The sequence below is a fragment of the Salvia splendens genome, chromosome 9 (genome assembly GCF_004379255.2).
Source record: "Salvia splendens isolate huo1 chromosome 9, SspV2, whole genome shotgun sequence".
Classification (NCBI taxonomy): Eukaryota; Viridiplantae; Streptophyta; class Magnoliopsida; order Lamiales; family Lamiaceae; genus Salvia; species Salvia splendens.
The window spans coordinates 1,675,637-1,688,250 of NC_056040.1; the positions used below are offsets into that span (position 1 = coordinate 1,675,637).

The 12,614-nt window shown below is 45.8% G+C and overlaps 1 protein-coding gene across 1 annotated transcript; it reads left to right on the forward strand.

Annotated features, from left to right (window-relative positions):
• The first annotated feature begins 9,025 nt into the window (after positions 1-9,025).
• Positions 9,026-10,548, forward strand: LOC121746803 (DNA topoisomerase 6 subunit A-like). The gene has a single exon (XM_042140732.1). The coding sequence runs from the start codon at positions 9,071-9,073 to the stop codon at positions 10,334-10,336; it is 1,266 nt and encodes a 421-aa protein (XP_041996666.1). The 5' UTR covers positions 9,026-9,070; the 3' UTR covers positions 10,337-10,548.
• The last annotated feature ends 2,066 nt before the right edge of the window (positions 10,549-12,614 follow it).

Sequence of the window (12,614 nt, forward strand, 5' to 3'; positions counted from 1 at the left end):
ATCCAATTACACTAAAATATCCAACAATTTGCACGTCATTTTTATTCGCACCACTTGTTTTAATTGAAGAGTTGTGGGCGCAGAGGACTGCACGTCGTTAGATTTTTTTTGAATTAATGTACTCTTTTAATTTTAATATATTATTGAATTTTCCCGTATCTGTGTCGTAAATTTAATTCCGTATTTCGTGTGATTGTTAATTATTTGTTTTTATAATTTTGTTTATTGTGGCTAGCCTATGGCTAGCCTATTGCTTGTCCAGTTGTTTGTCCTGATGATGTAGCATGAGGAGTTTTTAAATGCTGATGATGTGACAGGAGGAGTTGTGGCTAGGCTATGGCTGACATATTTACAATTGGAGATGCTCTTATAAAGAGAGTACATATGAGTATTTCATTTGTATTGAGATTCGAGATTGAGATGAGAATATGAGATTCTAAAATGACTAAAGTCTCAAAATAGTCCTTAACATATTGCATTTTTTTTATTTTGGTCCAAAACATTATCTTTTGAATTATTCGGTCTCTCACATTTGAAATCGGATCACATTTGGTCCATTTTGGACGGTTCCGTCAAATTTTTGACGCTTTTAATTACTGGCTCACAAATCCGTCACAAATCCGTCACTAATTGGGAGAAATTGATCCGCCTCCTCCAAATCCTTCTCCGCCACCTCCAGATCCTTCCACTCCCTCGAATCCCGCCACCGCAAAACCCTCAAGCTCCTCCACCCATACTCCCTCTCGGCTGCCCTTCGTCGCTTCCGCCGCCTCGATTTCACAAACTGCCCCAGCGCTGACGACGACGTGATCTCCACCGCCGCAGAGGCCTACTACGCGACGCTGAGATCCGTGGATCTGTCGAGATCGAGGCTCTTCGCGCACGCGGCGCTGTCGCTGCTGGCCGCAAAATGCGGGGGGCTGGTGGAGCTGGATTTGAGCAATGCGACGGAGCTGAGGGATGAGGGGGCGGCGGCTGTGGCGGAGGCCAGGAATTTGGAGAAGCTGTGTGATGAGTCGACGAATTTCTAATGTTTGTGAATGCAGGAAAATACAGATCACGACACAATGAATTTACGTGGTTCGATTTACTGAGGTAAATCTACGTCCACGGGAGGAAAAGAGGGCAGAGTTGTATTGCTTGATCTGGGATTACAGCTTACAATACACACTTGCTATATAATCTATTCTGTCTCTAGGGAACGAAAGAGTGAGAGCGTCCTCCTCTGTCAGATCTAAGTTCTATTTATATATTGAACTGAGATTGGGGCTTGCATCACCACCCTAAGTCGTGGAGGTCATGGAGGTCATGAGATCCTGCGTGGCCACTAACTAGGCAGTGGCTTACATCATCAGTAATTATGTCGTGGATGTCGTGGAGGTCATGAGATCCTGCGTGGCCACTAACTAGGCAGTGGCTTACATCATCAGTAATTATGTCGTGGATGTCGTGGAGGTCATGCATGAGTCCGCTATCTCCCAGTTCGGTCGAATACTGAGACCGAACTGCTGAATTATTGCCGAGTAGCTTTTGCCGATCTGAGAGTAGAGCTTGATGCCGACCTGAGAGCAGAGTTTGGTTGGTTGGCTTTTACCGAGCTGTAGGCTGGGGCCGAACTCTTTGGTTGTGCCGAACTGAACTCTTTAGTCATGCCGAACTGATACTCTTTCTTGGACTTTAGGCTGATGGGCTTGTTTAGTACGTACTCCATCACCACCCCCCCCGAAAAGCGAAGTGAATTACTTCGGCATTCTGGATAAAGGTACGGGGTAAGTTGATGTTTGTCCTCGGTCTTATGAAGTGAACTTTTCTTTTGACCGGACTTGTCTTGTGTCCTAATTTGGCGAATTTTATTGCTCGGATCGGACTTTCCGTTGTCCTAATTTGGGGATCGGACTTTCCCTTGTCCTAATTCGGCGAGTTTTATCGCGTGGATCGGACTTTTCCTTGTCCTAATTCAGGCAAGTTTTATCGCGAGAATCGGACTGTCGTTGCAGTTCGTTTCAGACGAAGTGCTTGATTTTTAAGCCGAATTGTGGTCTTGTATCCTCTTTAGAAGCTTTGACCTCACAATCGTTGGCTTATTGCAGTTCGTTTCAGACGAAGTGCTTGTTTAAGCTGAATTGTGGTCTTGTATCCTCTTTAGAAGCTTTGACTCACAATCGTTGGCTTGTATATGTTCTAAGAAGGGGATCAACCTTCGAAGAACAAGATACCTCGGTAACATTTGTAAGAGACGACACGCACATAGACAGACAAAACGCACAGACAAAACGCACAGAGACAAAACGCACAGAGACAAAACGCACAGAGACAAATAAAGACCAAGTAAACCAAATAAAGCACGTTGACCGAACAGGACTCAAGACTGACTGACCGGACTGTCTCTTACAAATGGAACTTTTTGAGGTTGGAAATGTGCCATGTTCGGGGTACCTGTTCTCCTGACATGTGAGCCAATATGTAAGACCCTTTGCCGAGGACTTCTGACACCCGATACGGACCTTCCCATGTGGGTTCGAGCTTGCCCAGCTTTTCTACTCGGCTTACTTCGTTGTTTCTCAAGACGAGATCTCCCACTTGAAATTGCAGCTTCTTCACCCTTTGGTTGTAATACCGGGCTACTTGCTCCTTGTACTTGGCTGCTTTTATGCATGCCAATTCTCTTCTTTCTTCGGCAAGATCTAGCTCGGCTCTCAGTCCGTCATCATTCATTTCTGCTGAGAAATTTAGAGTTCGGGGACTGGGTACGCCGATCTCCACCGGAATCACGGCTTCAGTGCCGTACACAAGACTGTACGGAGTTTCACCGTTGGAGGTTGTGGGTGTAGTTCGGTAGGACCATAGGACTTGAGGAAGATTTTCTACCCATTGTCCTTTGGCTTGTTCTAACCGAGCTTTTAACCCTTTCACCAGGATACGATTTGTTACCTCCGTTTGTCCGTTTGCTTGTGGATGAGAGACCGAAGTGAACCGTTGTTGAATATTCAGCTCTTGGCACCAATTCTTGAACGTCTTGTCGGTGAACTGAGTCCCGTTATCCGAGATGAGGATGTGGGGTATGCCGAATCGGCACACTATGTTCTTCCAGACGAAATCCAATGCCTTCGAGCTCGTTATCGTAGCTAATGGTTCAGCTTCCACCCACTTCGTAAAGTAGTCCACGGCAACGATAAGGAATTTCATTTGCCGAGGAGCTTGTGGTAGTGGTCCTACTATGTCTATACCCCATTGCATAAAAGGCCAAGGGCTTTGCATAGTGGATAGATCGGTCTGCGGCATCCTTGGGATATTTGCATGGATTTGGCACTTCGGGCATGTCTTGACGAGCTGCACTGCTTCTTGTACCAAGGTTGGCCAATAATATCCCCATCTTAGAACTTTTTTAGCTAAAGCTCTAGCTCCGATGTGGCTACCGCACGATCCTTCATGAACTTCTCTGAGGATGTAGTCCGTCTCTTCTGGTCCTACGCACCGCAATAACGGCTGGAGGTAAGACTTTCTAAAGAGGACTCCTTCATGAAGTTCGTACCGAAGTGCTCGGCACGTGATCTTCCGAGCTTCTCTCTTATCCTCGGGCAATTGTCCTTGATTTAGATACTGTAAGATCGGCGTCATCCAGTTCGGCGAGCTGGTTACTGAATGTACCTCAGCTTCATCAATGCTTCGATGCATCAATTCCTCCACCTTTGAACTTGGACATGCGGCTAACTTACTTAAAGTATCTGCCCGGCTGTTTCCTGCTCTGGGAATGCGGACTATCCGAAAATAAGAGAAACTTCGGCTAATGCTTTGCGCTTTGTCTAAATATTTCCTCATCCTCTCATCACGGGCTTCACTTGTACCCAACATGTGATTCACTATGATTTGTGAATCACAATGGATTTTGAGAGACTTGATACATAGACTTTGCGCTAGCTGGAGTCCGGCAAGGAGGGCTTCGTATTCGGCTTCGTTATTAGTGGTTGGGAATGAGAACCGAAGTGAATAGGTTACCTCGTGTCCATCGGGAGCGATAAGCAGAATACCAGCTCCACTTCCCGTTTTATTCGAAGCTCCATCTACGAATCCGCTCCAGCAGTCCGGCGGCTCTTCTTCGGATTCCAAGGGCTGTGCTAGTTCGGCATTGGCAGAATTTTTCTGTTCGGCAATGACAGGGATTGCTTGATCGAACTTGGCCTCTGCAAGAAAATCTGCCAAGGCTTGTCCCTTGATGGCTTTCCGAGGTAGGTACTCGATTGAGTGTTCTCCCAGCTCTATGGCCCATTTGGCGATTCTGCCTGATGCTTCTGGCTTGGTCAAAACTTGCCGAAGAGGCAGATCGGTTAAGACGCATACCTTGTGAGCATAGAAGTATGGCCGCAGTCTCCTTGCTGCATTTACTAACGCCAGAGCAATTTTTTCCAGAGGTTGATACCTTGTTTCTGGACCTCTTAATGCTCGACTTGTAAAGTAGATGGGAAACTGCTTTAGGCCTTCTTCTCGTACAAGCACCGCACTAATGGTTTGATCGGATGCCGCTAAGTATAAGAAAATCACTTCGGCATCTGTTGGAGCAGAGAGAATTGGAAGCTCGGCTAAATAACTTTTGAGCTCGCCAAAGGCCTTTTTCTGCTCGGCTCCCCACTCAAACTTTGGTGCCTTTTTTAACACTTTGAAGAACGGCAGTTGCTTTTCGGCTGCTTGGGAAAGGAATCTATTCAATGCGGCTAGACATCCAGTTAATCTTTGCACATCGTGTATGGACTTCGGCATCGCCATGTTCTGAATAACTTGAACTTTTGAAGGGTTTGCCTTGAGTCCGTCCTTTGAAACCCAACAACCCAGAAATTTTCCCGAATCTACCAAAAAGGTACATTTTTGGGGGTTGAGTTTGAGGTTGGCTTTTCGGAGCACGTCGAGAGTGGATTTGAGGTTGTCTTCGTACTCCGAAGTGCTTTTGCTTTTGACAACTATGTCGTCGACATACACTTCAACCTGTTTTCCGATTAGGTGCCGAAAAAGCTTGTCTACCATCCTTTGATAAGTGGCTCCGGCATTCTTTAAACCGAATGGCATCTTTTTATAAGCGAAAATGCCGAAATCGGTAATGAAAGCTGTTTTCGGAGCGTCACTCTCATCCATCAACACTTGGTGATATCCTTTGTATAAATCAAGAAAACAGAAAATTTCGAAGCCGATCAAAGCTTCTACTTTTTTATCTATACTCGGAAGGGGATAGCAATCTTTAGGACAGTGCTTGTTTAGATCGGTAAAATCTATGCACATCCGCCATCCTCCTCCTTTTTTCTTGATCATCACAGGATTGGCCACCCAAGAAGGATATTTCACCTCGAATAGTACATTCGCTTTTAGTAGTTGGCGGACTTCGTCATGGATGACTTGGCTTCTTTCTGCCGCAAAGAGTCTTTGCTTCTGTTTTACTGGCCGGATTGAAGGATCAATATTTAACCGATGAGTGATTACCTCGGGGGGCACTCCGGTCATGTCCAACGAAGACCATGCAAAGACATCTTTGTACTCCTTGAGGAGCTGAATGGTCTTTTCTCGGAGTAGAGGCGTTCCTGCGAAGCCGATCTTGACCGTTCTGGATGGATCATCTTCGTATAACCGAACGGTCATTGAGTTCGGCTCTGAAGTGACTTCGGTCATCTCGCTTGCCTCTGATTCCGGTTGCTGTGATTGCTATGCTTGATGGTGCCGAACTGATTGCTCGGCACCTTTAAGCGCAATCTGCAGACATTCTTTTGCTCTTTTTTGATCACCTCGGATGACCGCTATTCCACCTTTAGTGGGGATCTTGATGGTGAGGTGATAAGTAGAGCAAACGGCCCGAACTGTGTTGAGCCAGTCTCTCCCCAGGATGATGTTGTACGGGGACCGAGCTTTTACCACAAAGAACTCGATCATCGTATTGGAGCTTGTAGGTGCTTTTCCCACCGTGATCGGAAGGCTGATAATACCTTCAGGGCGGGTGTCCTCCTGGGCGAAACTTTTCAGAGGAAGTGGAGCCGGACTGAGCCGAGCTGGATCCACTTCCATTTTATCGAAACATTCTTTAAAAAGAACGCTGACTGACGCTCCTGTATCCACAAATACTCTGTGGATCAATTTGTTTGCCACTCCGGCTTGAATGACAATAGCGTCTTGGTGAGGAGAGATGGCTGGGACGGGATCGGCATCTGAAAATGTAATCACTTCGTCTTTCTTCAGCCTTTTATGTGTCGGCTCCTCTTGATTGGAACCTCTGCGTTCTGCTTTTAGGGACGACTTAGTCTTCCCGGCAGGGAGAGCATCAATAGTCTGGATTACTCCATCATATTGCGGCTCGTCGTCGTCTTCGGGATCTTCATGCCTTTTCGGATCCTGAGGATTGCAGTTCGCACTTCTCTGCTTTTTGTTCTTTTTCGGCTGCTTGCTTTGGTATTTTTTTAACGTTCCTGTTTTCACAAGAACATCAATACCTGCAGCCAAATTTCGGCACTCCTCGGTATCATGACCGTGGGCTTGATGGAAGGAGCAATATTGATCCTGAGGTCGCTGCGCGGCTGATTTCGTCATCCGCTTTGGTTTTTCGAACATATCGGAATGTAGTTCGAAAATTTCCGTTCTTGACTTGTTTAATGGTACGAACTGAGCGGGCGGCTTCTCAGGATTGAGCCGTGGCCCCAATCTGCCTTGTACCGGTGCCCTTTGAATTCTTTCAAAAGGAGTTCGGCGAGGAAGCACCTGGCCGCTTTGATCGGGCTTCTTTTTCTCTTCTTGGGATGAGCTGTCTAAAGACCGTTTTCGACGGTCTGCCTCATCCGCACGGGAAAACTGGTCCGCAATGTCCCACATTTCTTGAGCTGTTTGCGGGCCGCACTCCACGAGCTTTCTGTAGAGAGCTCCGGGCAGGATTCCATTTTGGAATGCCGAAATGACAAGTAGATCATTGAGATTATCTACTTGTAGGCATTCCTTATGAAATCTCGTCAGGAAGTCGCTGATCTTTTCGTCGCGACCTTGACGTATAGAAAGCAGCTGAGCCGAGGTAATTCGGGCTTCCGCTTTCTGAAAGAACCTCCTATGGAAAGCATCCATTAGATCTCGGTAGGATCTAATGCTGTCTTGAGGAAGGCTGTCGAACCACCTTCTGGCGTTCCCGATGAGCAGCTCGGGGAACAGCTTGCACATATGGACCTCATTGAGACCCTGGTTCGCCATATTATATTGATAGCATCCCAAGAAGTCATGAGGATCCACTAGCCCGTCATAAGTCATTGACGGTGTCCGGTAGTTCCGCGGCAAAGGAGTTCGGATGATATCGTCCGAGAACGGAGTCTTTAATGCTCCGTACATGGCGAACCCGACATCTCTTTGGTACGGAGGAGAAGGAGTTCTCCTGTGATTCCGGTGCCGAGGAGAAACAGGAACATGTCGGGGTTGAGGATTCTTCTTCCTGGAAGACACGGCACTACTGCGGTAGTGACTTTCATGTCTGGATGAGGAAGGAGAATTCACCGCTTTCGTCTTCGGTTTTTGGCCTGTTTGCAGGAATGCTAAGAATTCATCCTGCTTCTCGGCCAAAAACAACTTGACAGCCTCGTTCAAATCGGGCTGCTGGGAAGACTCGGTGCGACGACTTCTGGAGTGGCTTGTTCCTTCACCGTGAGAACTGGAGACAGACTTCTCACGAGGCTGCTTTCCAGGCCTATGGGCTGCTGGATTAGCTTCCTCATGGTCATCACGGACGGAGGCACGGGAGTTATGTGATCTGGCATGCATTTTTTTTTTTTTTTGGTGGAAAAAGGGTCAAAAATTCGCTTTATCACAGATTTGGTTCTCTGTTTCCCACAGACGGCGCCAGTGATGAGTCGACGAATTTCTAATGTTTGTGAATGCAGGAAAATACAGATCACGACACAATGAATTTACGTGGTTCGATTTACTGAGGTAAATCTACGTCCACGGGAGGAAAAGAGGGCAGAGTTGTATTGCTTGATATGGGATTACAGCTTACAATACACACTTGCTATATAATCTATTCTGTCTCTAGGGAACGAAAGAGTGAGAGCGTCCTCCTCTGTCAGATCTAAGTTCTATTTATATATTGAACTGAGATTGGGGCTTGCATCACCACCCTAAGTCGTGGAGGTCATGGAGGTCATGAGATCCTGCGTGGCCACTAACTAGGCAGTGGCTTACATCATCAGTAATTATGTCGTGGATGTCGTGGAGGTCATGAGATCCTGCGTGGCCACTAACTAGGCAGTGGCTTACATCATCAGTAATTATGTCGTGGATGTCGTGGAGGTCATGCATGAGTCCGCTATCTCCCAGTTCGGTCGAATACTGAGACCGAACTGCTGAATTATTGCCGAGTAGCTTTTGCCGATCTGAGAGTAGAGCTTGATGCCGACCTGAGAGCAGAGTTTGGTTGGTTGGCTTTTACCGAGCTGTAGGCTGGGGCCGAACTCTTTGGTTGTGCCGAACTGAACTCTTTAGTCATGCCGAACTGATACTCTTTCTTGGGCTTTAGGCTGATGGGCTTGTTTAGTACGTACTCCATCACCGTGGATGGGGAGGTGCCGGTTGGTGTCGGATATTGGGATTGGGTGCATTGCTGTTGGATGTAAAAAGCTAAAGCTGCTTTCTTTGAAATGGTGTGTTAGAATCACTGATCTTGGTGCTGGATTACTTGCTAATAAATGCACTCTCCTTTGTGCTTTGGGACCAAAATCAAAATCAGTTTCTTCTCGACTAGAGTCTCAAAATGGTCCTTTATTTTGGCATATACCATAAATCCATTTTGTGACGGATTAGTTTCTCCCAGTTAGTGACGGATTAGTGACAGATTTGTGGCCCGCTAATTAAAACCGTCCAAAATTTGACGAAACCGTCCAAAATGGACCAAATGTGATCCGATTTCAAATGTGAGAGACCGAATAATTCAAAAAATAATGTTTTGGACAAAAATAAAAAAAATATTAGTCATCTAAAATTGAAGAAAGCAATTGAAAACCCTAACGGCCAAACCCCCAAATCCCAATTCTCACTCCCCTCTCCTGTTTCCCGCCTCACTCCCACAATGGCCGACAAGAAGAAGCGACGCCGCGCCGCCTCCTCCTCCTCCTCCGAATCCGACCCCCTCCACTTCAAATCCAAGCTCAAACCCGACTCCTCCATTCTCCAAACCCTCACCGCCCTCAAATCCGCCTCCGCCTCCTCCTCCTCCTCCCGCCCCGCCTCCCTCTCCTCCCTCAACCTCCCCACCGCCTTCCGCGAGGTCTCCGACCTCCCCCTTTCCTCCATCCAGTCCACCATCGAGTCCCTCGCCCTCTCCCTCGCCCACTCCATCCTCTCCGGAGCCGGCTTCTCCTTCTCCGTCCCCTCCCGCGCCTCCGCCAACCAGCTCTACGTCCCCGAGCTCGACCGCATCGTGCTCAAGGACAAATCCTCCTCCCGCCCCTTCGCCTCTGTCACCTCCGTCCGCAAAACCACCATTACCGCCCGCATCCTCCAGCTCATCCACCAATTGAGCCTCAAAAACATCCACGTCACCAAGCGAGATCTCTTCTACACCGACGTCAAGCTCTTCCAGGACCAATCGCAGTCCGATTCGATCCTCGACGACGTCTCCTGCATCCTCGGCTGCACCAGATCCAGCCTCAACGTCGTCGCGTCGGAGAAAGGCGTTGTTGTAGGCCGATTAATCTTCAGCGACAACGGCGATATGATCGATTGCACCAAAATGGGGATGGGAGGTAAAGCCATTCCCCCAAACATAGATCGCGTCGCCGATATGCAGAGCGACGCTCTCTTCATCCTCCTAGTCGAAAAAGACGCCGCATACATGCGATTAGCTGAGGACCGATTCTACAACCGATTCCCCTGCATAATTGTCACCGCGAAAGGGCAACCCGATGTAGCAACTCGCCTCTTCTTAAGAAAGATGAAGAATGAGCTGAAGCTGCCTGTGCTCGCCCTAGTCGACAGCGATCCATACGGATTGAAGATCTTATCCGTTTACGGATGCGGATCGAAGAATATGTCGTATGATAGTGCGAATTTGACGACGCCGGATATCAAGTGGCTGGGGGTGAGGCCTAGCGATCTGGATAAGTACAAGATTCCGGAGCAGTGCAGGCTGCCGATGACGGAGACGGATATCAAGACGGGGAAGGATTTGCTGGAGGAGGATTTCGTGAAGAAGAATCCGGGGTGGGTGGAGGAGCTGAATTTGATGGTGAAGTCGAAGCAGAAGGCCGAGATTCAGGCGCTGAGCTCGTTCGGGTTTCAGTATCTTACCGAGGTGTATCTGCCGTTGAAGCTGCAGCAGAAGGATTGGCTCTGAGGTGCAGGTGAGTTTTTTTTTTTTGGTGGAAAGGGAATGTGTTGTGTGTGTTTGTGTTATTGGAAATGGAAATGGAAATGGAAATGGAAATGAAAATGGAAATTTAGTTTATGAAGTGATGGTATGCAAATTCTAGGGGAATTCAAGAGATGAGGAGTTGGTTGTAAACACATGAATTGTCTATCCAGTTTAATAAGATGTTTATCTACGTAGCCGAGCTTGAGATTTCGCTATAATTTTTGGATACAAGATACAAAGGCGAACGTGGATGTATTCATTTCCTTTTTGTATCTTTTGTTCTTTATTCTTTTTAATCTTAACCCCACGATTTTTATCATCCGACGGTTGGATTGGTGCCACGTGTCATTTAATAATGCAGATTTTCAGTTGAATAATGCACACCGACTAATAATGCACCATTATAGTGTAATAATGCATATTTTCAGTTGAATAATGCACACCGACTAATAATGCACCATTATAGTGTAATAATGCAGATCATTTGGACCGTTGATGAATAAGATCTAACGGCCCATATTAAGAAGAATAAATGATCTAAGGGATGGATAGGAGAATAACGCTCCTCAAGGCGAACGTATATATATATACAACAATAATGAACCTTTTTTTTGTTCAAGAAGAGGGCATCGTCCTATAATTCTAACATCACCCCTGCATTGGGCACAAATGGCCATGGGTTGTCCCCAGTCGATCATTCAGTAACAAATTCATCGTCTCACTCGATGTTTTGTCAAATTCATATCCAAATTTGCTGTAAATTCTGCAACTTGATTTCTTTCGTCTAACACATTAGCAATTTTCATATTCTACTCTCTTTGCATGATAAGTTTTATACTTATAGCAAGTGATAAAGTGTTACTCTATCCGTTCCCAAAGAGTATGAACTTTGGGTTTATCATGAGTTTTAATGCATTAGAGCATTCACATCAGTGCTTTTGCCAACGAGAACGGATGTGGGCCCGGCCCCACTTTTCTGCCTGCTCTTAGGCAAGAGCACAACACCCACATCCGTGCTCTTTCGCAAGGACGAGCACAAGGGTCCCACCATTCCATTATTTAATTTAAATAAAAATATTTCCACAAAATTAAAATGCATTAAAAATACCCGGAATAATATTACAAAATACATTAAAAATGAAAAATTACATAATTAAAATCCTAAAAAATAAAAATTACATAATTAAAATCTTAAAAATTAAAAATTACATAATTAAACTCCTAAAAATTAAAAATTACCTAATTAAATTCATAAAATTAAAAAACCCACTATTCGTGGCTGAATTTCGCCCACATGTGTTTGATTAGATCTTCTTGTAGCTCAACGTGGGTTCGGGTATCGCGCATTGCGTGTCTTGTTTCGATCCTCTCACCCATTGTCGTATGCACACCTCGGCGTGGGGGAGACCTCGTGAGTTGATCTAGTTGGTTGAGGAGGAGGGGCGGCGGGGCTATTCGCTGCGACATATGCTTCATAAGTGGCACGATGTTGTTCGTAGTATTCTTGTTCTTCGCGCTCCGCTTCCGCAATGAGATGGGTGAAATCCATTTGAGGTTTTGAGTGAGAGATGAAGGTGTAGATAAGTTGTATGAAAAATATGAATGAGGGATGAATGAGAGATGATTTGATGTGAAAAATGGATGGTGAATGTGTGTGTTTATAGATGATTTTGGAGAAAAAATTAAAAAAAAAATACAGAAAAATACAGAAAAACGGGAAAAACGGCCATTTTTTTGGGATTGTGATTTTTTTTTTGGTATTATTTTCGATTTAAAAAAAATGATTTTCCAACGGATATGCCGTTGGCCAATCAGAGCAGCGCCGTGCCAGCGGCGCGAGCGTAGCTGCGGACAGCATATCCGTGCCGCTGGCACGGACGGACGGACAACTGCATGCTCGCTGATGTGGATGCTCTTATTGGTATAGTAAGAAAGAGAAAGTTTTTTGTGGAAAATGGGTCTCACCTCAGTGTAGGGAAGAGGGTTTCCAAAATTAGAATGTTTATACTTTTTTGGGACGGACTAAAAAGGAAATAGTGCATACTCTTCAGGGACCGAGGGAGTATAATTTGATTCCATAAAGTGCTACTCTATCTGTCCCCAAAGAGTATGAACTTTGGGTTTAGCATGAGTTTTAATGCATTATTGGTAAAATAAGAGAGAGAAAGTTTTTTAGTGGAAAATGGGTCCCACCTCATTGTATAGAAGAGAGTTTCCAAAATTAAAATGTTTATACTTTTTTTTGGGATGGATTAAAAAG

Bases quoted from the DNA above. Each gene is read 5' to 3' on its own strand.
- LOC121746803 (XM_042140732.1), top strand. From the start codon at position 9,071: ATGGCCGACAAGAAGAAGCGACGCCGCGCCGCCTCCTCCTCCTCCTCC.